Source organism: Octodon degus, unplaced genomic scaffold (genome assembly GCF_000260255.1).
Source record: "Octodon degus isolate 3935 unplaced genomic scaffold, OctDeg1.0 scaffold00189, whole genome shotgun sequence".
Taxonomy (NCBI): Eukaryota; Metazoa; Chordata; class Mammalia; order Rodentia; family Octodontidae; genus Octodon; species Octodon degus.
In genome coordinates this window covers 1,871,107-1,883,908 of record NW_004524765.1, presented here as the reverse complement: position 1 = coordinate 1,883,908, position 12,802 = coordinate 1,871,107, and the positions used below count along the sequence as shown (strand labels likewise).

General features: G+C 40.8%; 1 protein-coding gene across 1 annotated transcript; it reads left to right on the top strand.

Moving 5' to 3' along the window:
* The first annotated feature begins 1,894 nt into the window (after positions 1–1,894).
* Positions 1,895–2,191, top strand: LOC101588572 (ribonuclease K6-like). Its single transcript, XM_004644023.2, has one exon. It carries the CDS (start codon positions 1,895–1,897, stop codon positions 2,189–2,191), a length of 297 nt encoding a protein of 98 aa, XP_004644080.2.
* Positions 2,192–12,802: the final 10,611 nt, after the last annotated feature.

Here is a 12,802-nt window from a genome sequence, read left to right as displayed (position 1 = left end):
TACATGATAGTGTATGTTTTCAATCTTATTTACTCCTTCAGTTTCCTCCAAAGGGAGGCAATATCCTGGGTACACATGGGAGTCTGGCATATTTCACTTCTGAGTATGGTCTCTAGATAAGAGCCTCAAGTTTATCTTTCTTTATGGCTAAGTACAACTCCGTCGTGTATAAATACCACATCCATTCTTCAGTTGGTGGAGATTGGGTTCTTTTTAACCTCTTTTTTGAACAAAATTGGACAAATATGACAAAATCTTTCACTTTAGACTTCTTTTATTGCTATCCATGTTCTTTCATTTTTTTCATGAAATGATGTTTTCCAGGTACAATTTATAAGTTGAAATTTAGTCTAAACCTGTAACTTCAAGAGACAACTATGTAAGAAATAAAATGATAAAATTCAAAATCTGAAGCTTCTAATGAAGAAAGCACTAAGTTTTTAGGAGATGATCCATTCCTTCAAGACACTTTTGAGTACCGTTGTTATGTGGAGAGTGTTTTGTCTGTAAATGTAGATAACTTTAAAGTGGAAAAAGAAGGTGAAAAGTCTAGAGACTCATCTACAGTGCATAAGTGTCACAGAATTTTGAAGAGATTAGTGGAAACCCTGAGTAATAGGAGGACCTCATTAGGTGCACCCCAATCAGGTAGACTTTAGTCCTAAAGCCTGAGTGCAGGACCAGGGCAAGGCTCCAGGGTTATACAAAGGGCAGGTGTTTCTTTTTGTCATTGTTGCTGTTCAGGAGCACACAAATAGCTCACACTTCAAAGAGAGGCAGATATTCTTGAAGTAAATGTTTGGTTCCTTAAAAACTTTTCAATCTCTGGTGACAGGAAGATGTCATAACCCTGGATGTTGCAGATGCCATGGGGAATTACATAGAGGACTCTTTCTTCAGAACTGTCATGGTCATTGCTGTCAGGAATGCAGCAGAGGTCAGCCTTCAGGAAAGCAGATCCCCATGGGGACAGGCCATAGGATTCTGTTGAGTGGATCACAGATGTTAATCTTATCTGTACCCTTGCACAAGGTGTGTACTTTTAGGGAGGGGACTTCTCTGGAAAATTTGTTCAGGGTTTGTTTTCTTGGGAGTTCTGCTTTATTTAAGGAGTTCATATCTGCTAAGAGGCAAGATTCTCTTTTGTGGGCTCCGAACATAGGCTCCCCTGAGTGGCAAGCAAGGCTGGTCAGCTGAACAACAAACACGATTCCTCAGACCCTCAGAGCTCAGTAGGAACCCAGCACTGACACCTGGTACGAGCGGAATTCTGAGGGCTGGGATGAGCAGGACAATGGAGACAGCCAGAAGGAGGTAGTCAGAGGTGAAGTTCAGCATCTCAGGAGGGGACAGGGACAGGTAAAAGCCAGCTTGGTGATATGAGAGTCATTGACTCACCCAGCAGGAGCTGGGTGAGGGTGGCAAAGGGATATGCCAGTCATAGGAGATTTTTGCTCACCTCACATTGTGTTCACTGGAATTTGAGACTATGCAAGTGAGATTTTTTTTAAAAATTTATGAAGGGCCAGAGAGATGGCTCAGTGGAATAAGCATTTCCCTGGCAAGCGCAAGGGCCTGAGTTCAATTCCCAGTTCTGAAAAAAAAATTATGAAGTAAAGAACTCAGGATACTGTAGCAGACCTTATTTAGCAGGCAAAATAAGAATATAAATACTTATGATTAATAACTTTGCCCTAACTGCTTCTACTGTTCCAATGATCGTCCCGTTTCCTTTGCAGAAGAGATGGTGCGAGTCATGACACTTCCTCTGCCACTGCTGTTGGGCCTACTGGGGCTGCCATGTCCTCTTTGGGCTGGGCCTCCGGGTTGCAGCCCATTTCAGTGGTTCCAAGTTCAGCACATCCAGCCAAACCCTCTCTCGTGCGACCAGGCCATGATTGCTGTCAACAGACCTTGCCAGAAGTGCAAGCCTAGAAACACCTTCCTGCACGACTCTCTCCAGAATGTGATTGATGTCTGTAAACAGGACACCACGGGCTGCAGCTATGGCCACCGAAGTGTCCGTCCTGTGAGAATGACTGACTGCCAGCTCGTTGGAAATAGCCAGTTTCCTAACTGCCACTACACTGATACTCACATCACCAAAAACTTCATTGTGACCTGTGACCCGCCGTATTGGGATGACCCTCAAGATCCCCTGGTTCCTGTGCACTTGGATAAAATTATCTAAAGTTTTGTTCAGCTTTTGTCTGTCATCACAGGTAGTCTCTATTACAGCTTCTTCTGCTTTTCCTGCTTTGCTCCTTTTCCTTCCTCATCTTTCTTTTTGATTTTCTTGTTTTCACAAAAGCAAGATTGGAGGTTTTGAGGAAGTAAAGAACTCAGGATACTGTAGCAGACCTGGGGCTGAATGTATAGATGAATAATTCCTTTGTTCTCAGAAATCTGTCTGTCTTGTTGCAAGGCAATGCATAAAGGGGGAAAGTTCTAGGCCTTTCTCACATTTGCCAGTCTCATCACACTGCATTCTCAGCAATAAAAGAAATTCCTACTGCTTTCAAGGGAGTGTGAGTGTGCTTTTATCACCTCGCAAAGCACCTCCCACCTGTATTCCAAGAGCCTTTTCCCTCGGTTCCTATGGTGCTGTGTGGTAGGTCCCACAGATGGATTCCTGAGTTGTGTGTATGTCGAGTGCAGAATTGCAAGTGCACATCCATTGACAAAGGATGAAGCAACTACATTTTTTGAAGATGGCAGGAAGATGTACTCAGGTAGCAGGAACACAAAAGTGGTGTCAGGATAACGGGAAAATAGAAAGCACATGGATACGTCAGGCTTTCAATTTGGCTTGCATCTAGTACCAGGGATTGAACTCAGAACCTTAGCCACTGAACTATCTCTGCAGCCACAGGTTTTGCATTCCCAAGCCCAGGGGTCTCTCTCTGGGTCTCTGGATAAGATTGACAGCAATGATTAACAGGGGGCTGAATAATCTCAGAGGCACTGTAATTGCACTTGTGCCTCAGGGTTCACACTCAGAATATTAGGCACATGAGGTACAGTCCATGTCTGTGAACTTTTAATGAGATTCAAAGGGACAAAAACATGCCCCAGGACACTGTCTAGTGTCCATGTACTCTGGCCTGGCACCCTATAGATTGTCTGTGCCTTTGTTATTTTTCTTTCTGCTTGTTGCAGAGCAGTGTAAGGAGAGATGGCCTGGGGTGTTGCCTAAATTTAGGTGGGAGGAGGGGGAGTGGTCTCCACCCCAGTGTGCTGCCTGCACTACCTGGACCTCCTTAGAGGTCAACCAAGCCCTTTGCCCCTGTGTCTCCATCAGTGCAAGATTGGAGTCCTCCGTCCCTTCACACTCGGCCCAGCATTGTTTTATTTGTACCTGAAGACAGAGTCCCTTCTCATTTGGAGGTGAAGCACATGCCAGAGAGAGAGAATCATCTTTTCTCTTTTATTCATTCTGTGTCAGGACATTGGTGGGTAATTGGGAATTAAAACAGGAAAAGGCTATACTATAACCACAATTGTTTTTATTTATTTTTTAAAATTTTAAGACAGGATCTACCTTATTTTCTTTTTAGATTCTGCCTTAAGTTGACCTCAAATTCACAATCTGAGCTTCATTATTAAATAGTGCTGCAAACCTGGCTTTCCACATGCCAATGACTAAAATTAGACCCATGCTTATCACCATGCACTAGACTGCAGTCAAAATGGACCAAACACTGAAACATTCAAACAGACACTAAGCTTTCTGCAGGAAAACACAAGTGGAAATGTGTAAAATGTAGGGACAGATAGAGAGTTAATGAACAAAAGCCAAACTGCATGGGAAATACTTCAAAGAATCAACAACTGGGATATCATCTTTTTATATACTTTCTGCACTTCAAAGAAAATCTCCCACAGAATAAAAACAAAACCCAAAAACTGGGAAAATATTATAGCCAACTGTCCCTCCCACAAAGGCCTTTTATCTAGATCATATAATGAATTAAAAAATCAGGCTCCCCAAATTCAAAGATTCAATCCCAAAATCTTCATCTGAAAAGTGTATGTTCATCTCAGGTGACTAAATACAAATGGCAGGTAAGTATATGAAGAATGCTCAATATGATTGATCATCTGAGAAATGCAAATTAGAACAACACTGATATTCCATCTCAGCCAGGAAGAATGGCTAACATCAAGAAGTCAGCCAATAACAAATGCTGGAGGGGCTGTGGGGAAAAAGGAGCACTTCTCTATTGTTGGTGGGTGTGCAGAGTGGTACAACAGCTATGGAAATCAGGGTGGAGAGTCCTTCAAAAGAGAGGATGGGAGGTCCCATTCAACTTAGCTGTTTCCCTCCTGGGCTTTTTTCCAGAAGAACTGAAAACATCATACTACAGAGCTATATGTGCACTCATATTTATAGCAGTGCAATTTGTCATAACTAGGTCTCGGAAACAACACAAATGCCCATCTGAGGAATGAATAAAGAAGAAGTGGTATTTTTACACAATTCAGTATGATTGAGCTATAAAGCAGGATCAATCTGAGGATTTTATTAGTAAATCAATGCAAATAGAGACCATATTGTTAAGTGAAATAACTCAGACTCACTTGAGCAAACATTGGATTGTCTCCCTAGTGTGAGAACCTGAAAAAGAAAATAAAATCTGAAGGGTACAACAGATTCTTGGAAAAGAGAATGAACTTATTTTAAAAAAACAAAAAAAAAGGAATTTCTGGGGCAGGAGAGATAGCTCAGCTGCATACACACCTGTTTGGCAAGTGCAAGGTCCTGAATTCAATCCCAGGTGCTGAAAAATAAAACAACAAAAAGAAGGAATTTCTAAGTTCAGGAAAAGGACAGGAGAGGTAGAGGGGGAGAGAGATCTATGTATGTAAGGAGGATGGCTTGGACAATTGTAGTGTGGGTTTGTACTGATCTATGACAAGGAGTAATTAATGCTTGTTTTATCTCCTCTTTTCAATTTTCTCCTTTTTCTCTTTTAAACTTCATGTATATTTCTTTCTTTTTTTGATTATTCTTCCAATTTTGTATGCCTATATCTGGTAATACATACAACTAGTTGGAGGACAACGCTATGTATTACAACAAATACTGTGAAATTCAGATTATTTTGTTAAGTGAAATTTTGTATCACTTGTAAATTTTTTATATTACTTTGTAAGGGCTAGGGAGATGGCTCAGTAGAATAAGCACTTCCCTGGCAAACGCAAGGGCCTGAGTTCAATCCCCAGTTCTGAAAAAAATAAATAAATAAATATATTACTTTGTATTCTCTTTTAAAAATGTAAAAAAAACAAACAAAAAAACCCTCACCATCTTTCTGTCCCACCCACCCAACCTCTCAGGCCCTGAGATTCCAGTATGCATTATTCCCAATGATCCCTTATCTTTTTTAAAAAATTTTATTTATTTATTTATGTGTGTGTGTGTGTGTGTGTGTGTGTGTGTGTGGCCAACTCAGCTCACCAGGGGGCGGGGCTGGCTGGCATGTGGTGCTGGGGGATTGAACCGCGGTCCCTGTGCTTTGCTAAGCTTGCTCTAAGTAGGTGTTTTAGACCACTGAGCCATCTCAACAGCCCATCCCTAATCTTTTATTAATTTTCATACCAAGAGCTCACATTAGGAACAGCCTTTCCTTTCATAACTAGAGAAAAACCTCAAAGTATAAATATTGAAGGAGGTGTCACAGGGACAGCAAGAGCCGGATCTAGGGATAATTTGCTCTTGTCTTTTTCTTCTACTTCTTCTTTTTTCTTTTAGTACTGGAGAATGTAATTACTTCCTTTATAGAGAGTTACACCCCTGGCACTTATATTTTCATTTTTATACTTCTGAGACAGCAGTAACAAGATGCATTTTGTTACTAGTACCTCGGTATGGGCTTGATCACACAATCCTCCTGCCTCAGCCTCCCAGAGTGTTGGGATTTCTGGCATGTACCTCTGTGCCTGGGTTTTTTTTTCCTTTTGTATTTTTTGAAGCAGGACCTTTCTATGCAGACTGGGCTGATTTGAACTAGAATCCTGCCTCAAGCTCAGGAGTACTGGGATTGTTCACTCTTTTTTGCAGGACTCATTGGAGGTGCTGCTGAGTGTTGGTGGAGGTAGTGCTGGGTTGGGTGACTGCTGGCTTCTAAGTTGAAGAGAGAGAAGCAGGAGAGGCTGGACAGCCATCAGGGCACAGGGCCAGAAGGTGATCGTTTTGTCACTGCACAGCAGTTAGAATGAGGTAGCTTTGTGGGAAAGGGGGCTCAAGGCCAAGCCATCTCCTCAGGTTTGCTGGGGGGAAGGAAGCAGCCTGCAGGGCTCTCTCCCATGCCACCCTCACCTGTGCCCTGAGGCACATGCAGCTGAACAGGAACCACCACAACACAGGCACCCAAGCCTCACACCCAGCAAAGCCCAGGATCTCTCTGCCTGTCCTTTTCACCATTTCAGGTAGAGGGGACAACAATGGCAGCCAAGGTGATTGTGGATGAGAGGAGCCTCCATTCTCCACTCCAGGGTCTGCAATATACACTCACCAGCGTTTCACATGTCCCACTGTTGCAGGTAGTTGAGTTAGCTAAACATATTATAGGCAGTCAGACAGCGCCAGGCCCTTGAAGGAGATAACAGAAGTTACCTTACAACTGTGAAAGGGACGGATGCTCCCACTGTGGGCCAGACCTAAAGACCAAACAAATGCTAACCTCCCTAAAGATTGACATCCGCGTTTGATCTTCACCCTGAGAAAGCCAGGAAGACTCATTATCTGATGGCCACCAGATAAAGTCCTATTTTACATTCATGCCCACTTACTACATGACTCTCCTCCTCATTTAGTCATGGGCTTAATCAATTTTACCTGAGCAATGGTACTTGTAATCCCATTGTTTGACCATAGTTTTGTCCCACCCCACATCCACCTAAGCAAGTTCCCATTTTTTCCACCTTAGTCCCCCATTGTTTTACACTATAAAAGTCCCGGGAAGAGACAGCTTCCCAGGGACTTCCCACTTGCCCCTCATCCCTGGTCCTCTCTCAGACAGGAGCTTTCTTTCCCTCAATAAATATATTCTGCTCACAACCTCTGTTTGTTCTTAAAATTCATTCTTCAGTTTTAGAGAACATGAACTCATCCAGGTCAGGTCAGGAGATCATTTTTCCCTATGTTATTTGGAGGTTCCCTGTATCATTTGGAGGTCACCCACCTGAGATCAGTGTTTCTCCCTGTATCATTTGGAGGTTTCCACCAAGATCATTGGACAGAGGTACGAGTTTGCTTTTCTTTCATAGATTCTGATTGGTACTTGCTTAGGTAACAAATTTTTATGCTTCAAATGTTGATATGTCTTGGCCCGTGGCTTATAATTGTTCATTCTTTGCCTCATACAGTTTTGCTTCATATAGTTCTGTTAAAATTGCATAGAATTAATTATGCTTTGTATCATATGGTTTTGTTAAAATGCTGATCAAAATGTTGGTAAACCTAAGTTAAAACATGGAAATGTTATAAGGTTATGATATTTCTCCAATGGGACGTTTTATGACTGTTGTGTACTGGTATATGTTGTGTTTGAACTGGTTGCTAAATGTACTGGTATTTCTTGCTTGACTTAAGACAATAACACTATTTCTGACATTGCCAGTTAAACAGAAGACCCAATGCTATTATGGGCTACTGGACTCTTTTAGAATATTTTGCTGAGTTTACACACCTATAATATTCAATAACGGAACTTAGAAAAAATGGGGTATACAGATGAATGTCCATTTTGTATCTGTGTATTCAAAGTGGTTGGGATAGATATATAGTTACATTCTGTTAATGAATAGAATGATTTGTTCTAATGGTGTTTGTAAATAGGATCACAAGTCCGCATCTTGTACAGCAATTAACCACTAAGAAGAATATATGCAGTGTATTATTTGTTGAAAAATAAAAAAAGTAAAAAAATAAAAAAAAATTAAAAGAATGAAAAAAAAAAACAAAAAAAACAAAGCACAGGGACTGCGGTTCAATCCCCCACCACCATATGCCAGCCAGCCCCGCCCCCTGGTGGGCTGAGCTGGCCACACACACACACACACGCACGCACGCACACATAAATAAATAAAATTAAAAAAAAATATTTAAAAGAACAAAGTGGTTAGGATAGATATATAGTTACATTCTCTTAATGAATAGAGTGATTTGTTCTAATGGTGTTTGTAAATAGGATATCATGTCCGCATCTTGTACAGCAATTAACCACTAGGAAGAATGTATGCAATGTGTTAATTATTGAAACTGTCCTACCAATTTGATTTGAAACTGTCTCATTGCTATTTGTTTCTCAATAAAATTATGGAAAAGAAAAAGAAAGAAAAAAAAAGACAATAACACTAGAGAGAATAAAGTTATAAAGCCTCCTAGTGGATTTTATGTAAACTTCTATAAAATGGGACTTTTAGCCAAGTCAGACTTAGAAAATCTACATGCCTATATATGAAACACAGGACTCCTTTTGCCAATTAAATGACATTAGGTTGGCAACCATTCTTAAAGACTTGGAGGACAGGTTTCACTGGGATAGACTGGCTCTGATCCCCCTCCACATGCTAGAGGAAATGTCAGGCCTGCTCTGTTTCAGTTTCCTTACTTTGACTTTACTTCTAATTTTTCCACCTCTTTGTACTTTCCTTTTTAGAGGCATGTAAAATTAGGAAAACTCTATAGACTGTTCTAACTAAGTGAAGCCCTTAGAAAATGAGCATTTGTTAACACCAAAGATAGAGAAGTCATTTTAGAAAAAGGATACATACTCGTCTCTGGGTCAGATGAGACAAAAGAGAATTATGTGCACCTAGGAGTGTTGCAGGCAGCCTGAGTTAGACAGAAATGTTGTAAGTAGTTAGATAGGGACAGGCCCTCGAAGGAGATGACAAAGACCAGACACCTTACTGGGGAGATGCTCCTGGTGTGAGCCAGACCTAAAAATCAAACAAATGCTGACCTCCCTAAAGTTGGCATCCAGGATTGCTCCTTAGTCAGGAAGAATCATCTACTGAAGACCACCAGATAAGGTCCCGATTTACATTCATGCCCGCTTGCTATGTGACTCACTACCCCATTTGGTCCTAGGCCTAATAAATTTTACCTGAGCAATGGTGCTTGTAATCCCATTGGTTGACCATAGTTTTGTCCCACCCTGTATCTGCTTAAGCGAGACCCCTTTTTCTCTACCTTAGCCCTGCATGGTTTTGTCCTATAAAAATAACCTGAAAGAAGCAGCTTCTTGGGCAACCCGCTCAGGACCCCTTCTGTCCCTCTCTGACAGAAGTTTTCCTTTCCAATAAAGTTTTACCCTCAACCTCTGTTTGTTCCTAAAATTCATTCTTCAGTTTTAGAGAACACGAACTCATTCAGGCCAGGTCGGAAATTTCACATCCCTATATCAGGACGACATATACAAAAGCCATGTCCCAGCTTAGTGTTCTGGGAAGATCTCCTTTGGGAGGTTAAACCTGAGACACGGTGGAGAGAACCAATTTCTGGGTGACATCAGAAGGAGCTATCTCCAAAAGCAGCATGCTTATGGGACCAAAGCACATTTAATGTGAGGGAGGATTCAACCTTTTCCCCTGGTCTAGTTATCACTTAGGAGGGTAAGAGATAAGTTGTAGACATTGCAGCCTTTACTGTACAATGCTAGATAATCTTGTTCAGGCTTTTAACTATCCCTTCTAGAACTTGGGCAAGCAACGGTTACTCTGCCAGCTAGTAAATGCTCTTAGAGAAGCTGCCACTCTTTGAAGCAGAGGACAGGTTTTCCTAGCCATTCTTTGGTAAATCCCCATTAAAATCTATGGCTGATGGAATGTTGACCAAAGAAACTGTTGGTATTCCTTTCTGGAGACTTAGCTCTGGTTATGTGAGCCAATAAAAGCTGAGAATACCTGAGGGGTGATGGCCAGGGCTACTCTTTGGAGGATACCTAAAGGTGCTTGGTGGAAACTGGCTCTTGAGCACTAAAAGATCTACACTTACCTATTGTACTTTTTTCTTTCTTTCTGCTAGTAAACTAGGAATTCTACATGAGCTTTTCAGTACAACAACTTAAAGAGTCACTATTTCAGAAATTAAGCTGAGGCAGCTTGCAATAGTTTACATTTTATGGCAGCTATCAGGGGAATGTTTAATTTGTACCTTATGTTTTAACTAAAAGTAAGACTTTTGCCAGCTGTATTATCTTTACCAACATGTAAAATGTGATTGCTGGGTGATAAATATAAGTTTCACCTGTGAGCTCAAAGGTTAAATCTTGTCCAGTTGTTAAAAATGTTTACCTGGTGATTAGATAAAAACAAGTGCCTGAAGACTTGGCTCAGTGCACAGGACCAAATCCCTCCAGTCAATTGTTCTATCTATCTCTAGAAGTGATCTTTATAGCCTGAGAATTGCTCACTTTCAACTGACCTTTTATGCCATAATTATGCTTCCTTCTGTACACATTCCTATCACCAGGCCAATTATAGCTGTTAACTTACGAATAGTCAGTAAGAGTAAGTGAAGGGTTTGTGAGATATTCAGGAGATAAAAATTGTGCACCAATTCGAGGGTGAATAGGCTGGTGGGATCTTGTCTCCCTTCTTTCCAACAAGAGCATCTACCTGCTCTGGAAAGGGCTACTCAGAGATGCCTGGGTGGAGGAATCAATTAGAAGGTGGGGACACCCAAAAAGGTAATTGCTATTAAATTCCAGGTTATCTTACAGCCAAAGTCTCTTACTCCTTTACAGTGTGCTTCATTAAACACCAGAAAATGTTTGATCTTTACCTGTTGAAAAGAGCTGTTTAATTCAAATGAAATGCAGAGGAAAGTATCAACTGTGATGCTAGTTTATAACTATTAAGATGATGTTTAGGGGCTGGTGGGATGGCTCAGTGGTCTAAAGCACCTACTTAGAACAAGCTTAGCAAAACACAGGGACCACGGTTCAATCCCCCAGCACCACATGCCAGCCAGCCTGCCCCCTGGTGGGCTGAGCTGGCCACACACACACACACACACACACACATTAAAAAAAAAAAGATGATGTTTAAAAAATGGTAAAAATGTCTTATGTTCAGATTTTGTTTACATTAAAATTATTGTTATTTAAGTTTTAAAATGTAGATGCAAACAACAAGAGAACCAGGCAGTTCAATCTTGTGCACCATTACTGAAAGTAAGGTTTCCCCTATTTGCCTTTCTAAAGGATGGGCTTTTAGAACAGCTGTAATCAAAGCCTCTACAAGGCTACACCCATCCTTAGCTGAGTTTATGTAAACTTTTCAAGGATAATACCTTGTAGAGAAGTAAATAGGCAATTTGGAACTTCCAGAGTTCATATGCCTTAGATTACCCTGATAAGTACATTGATGTCTTTTAGAGGATTTACTCAGACTTATGAAGCAGATTAAAAGGATATAATGTTAATCTTAAACCAAGCTTTGTGTTTTAGTATAAGACAGCATTACAAGCTGCTATTGCATTTGGAGAGGAATATTGTTAATTTAAAGAGTCAAAAGATAAGCAAGCAATGGAACTTCCAGTTCCCACTGGAGCCCAAATAGTCAGATCCCTAGTGGCCTAATAGCCAGGCAAGAAACTAGAAAAGACATTTGTCTTTCAAGTGTCTATTCTTGAAGGTCTAAGAACTTAACCAAACCTTCTACTTATTTTAAATTTTAGCTGTCTACCAGGAGAAAGATGAACACCTCTCTGATTGCTTAAAATGTTTAATAGAGGCACTGGTAAGACTTACTTGGTGAGATGCTAATTAAATGGAGGCACAGATGACTCTTACAGATAAGTTCACTACTCAGCCAGCTCCAGATATTAGAAAAGAGCTATAAAAGATAGTTTTTGCTCCAGACAACTCATTTGATACTTGGTAAAAACTGTTTAAGTGTCCTATAATTGGAACTGGGAGAAAACCAAGTAGAGAAAACAAAGAGATAAAAAATGGCTGCCTTTACTGTGGCCTCAAAACAGACTTGAAGTCTGATTTGCTTGGCTCCAAGAAGATCTCAGTGGCAATAAGGTTCATCTGCTGCTGCTGTCAGAAGCCAGGCCAGCATAAGAGGGACTGCCTCAAGAGGCCCACTAGCCATGCCCTGAATGCCAAGGCAGTTCCTGGAAGTGAGATTGCACACTGAGGTGGAGGCTCCAGAGCTCAGAATCAGCTTCCCAGGTGGTCCTGTAGAACTAAAGGGCCCTTGGCCTGCCTCCTCTCTCTGGCCAGACTTATCTCTACCTGTCAGCTACCACGGAGGAGCCCTGAGTAATCATGACTAAAGAAAAAACCCAACCTATTGCTGGATATTGGCACAGGTCTCTTTGTCCTTCTCCAACCCTGATCTTCCTTCCAGCCATTCTACCTCAATAGAAACAGACTTTAGAAGACATCATGCTTTAGCTATAACTGTGATATTACAATATATTCAGGTTGCTTGCTAATCAAAATTAGGCTGAGACTGATTTTTTTATAAATATAATTTATATTGTTGTTCATATACAAGATTTAAAAGGTATTTCATTGGTTTAATCTGACAATGCTATGTATTTCATGATAAGTGTGTGTTAGTCTGGTTGATTTCTGATGTAACTCAGGTTTTTCATGTTGATAGTAAATACATGTGTGATCTCTCTTAACTAAAGCTAGAGGGGCTTATAAGAAACTGTCAGACTCAATGAATAAAGGGGTCTAAAAGCTAGTGAGTTACAATTAGTAGCATCAAAAGGTTTATATATTTATATGTTAGCTCAAGTGTTCATGCTTTGATTATATATGTTCTAATC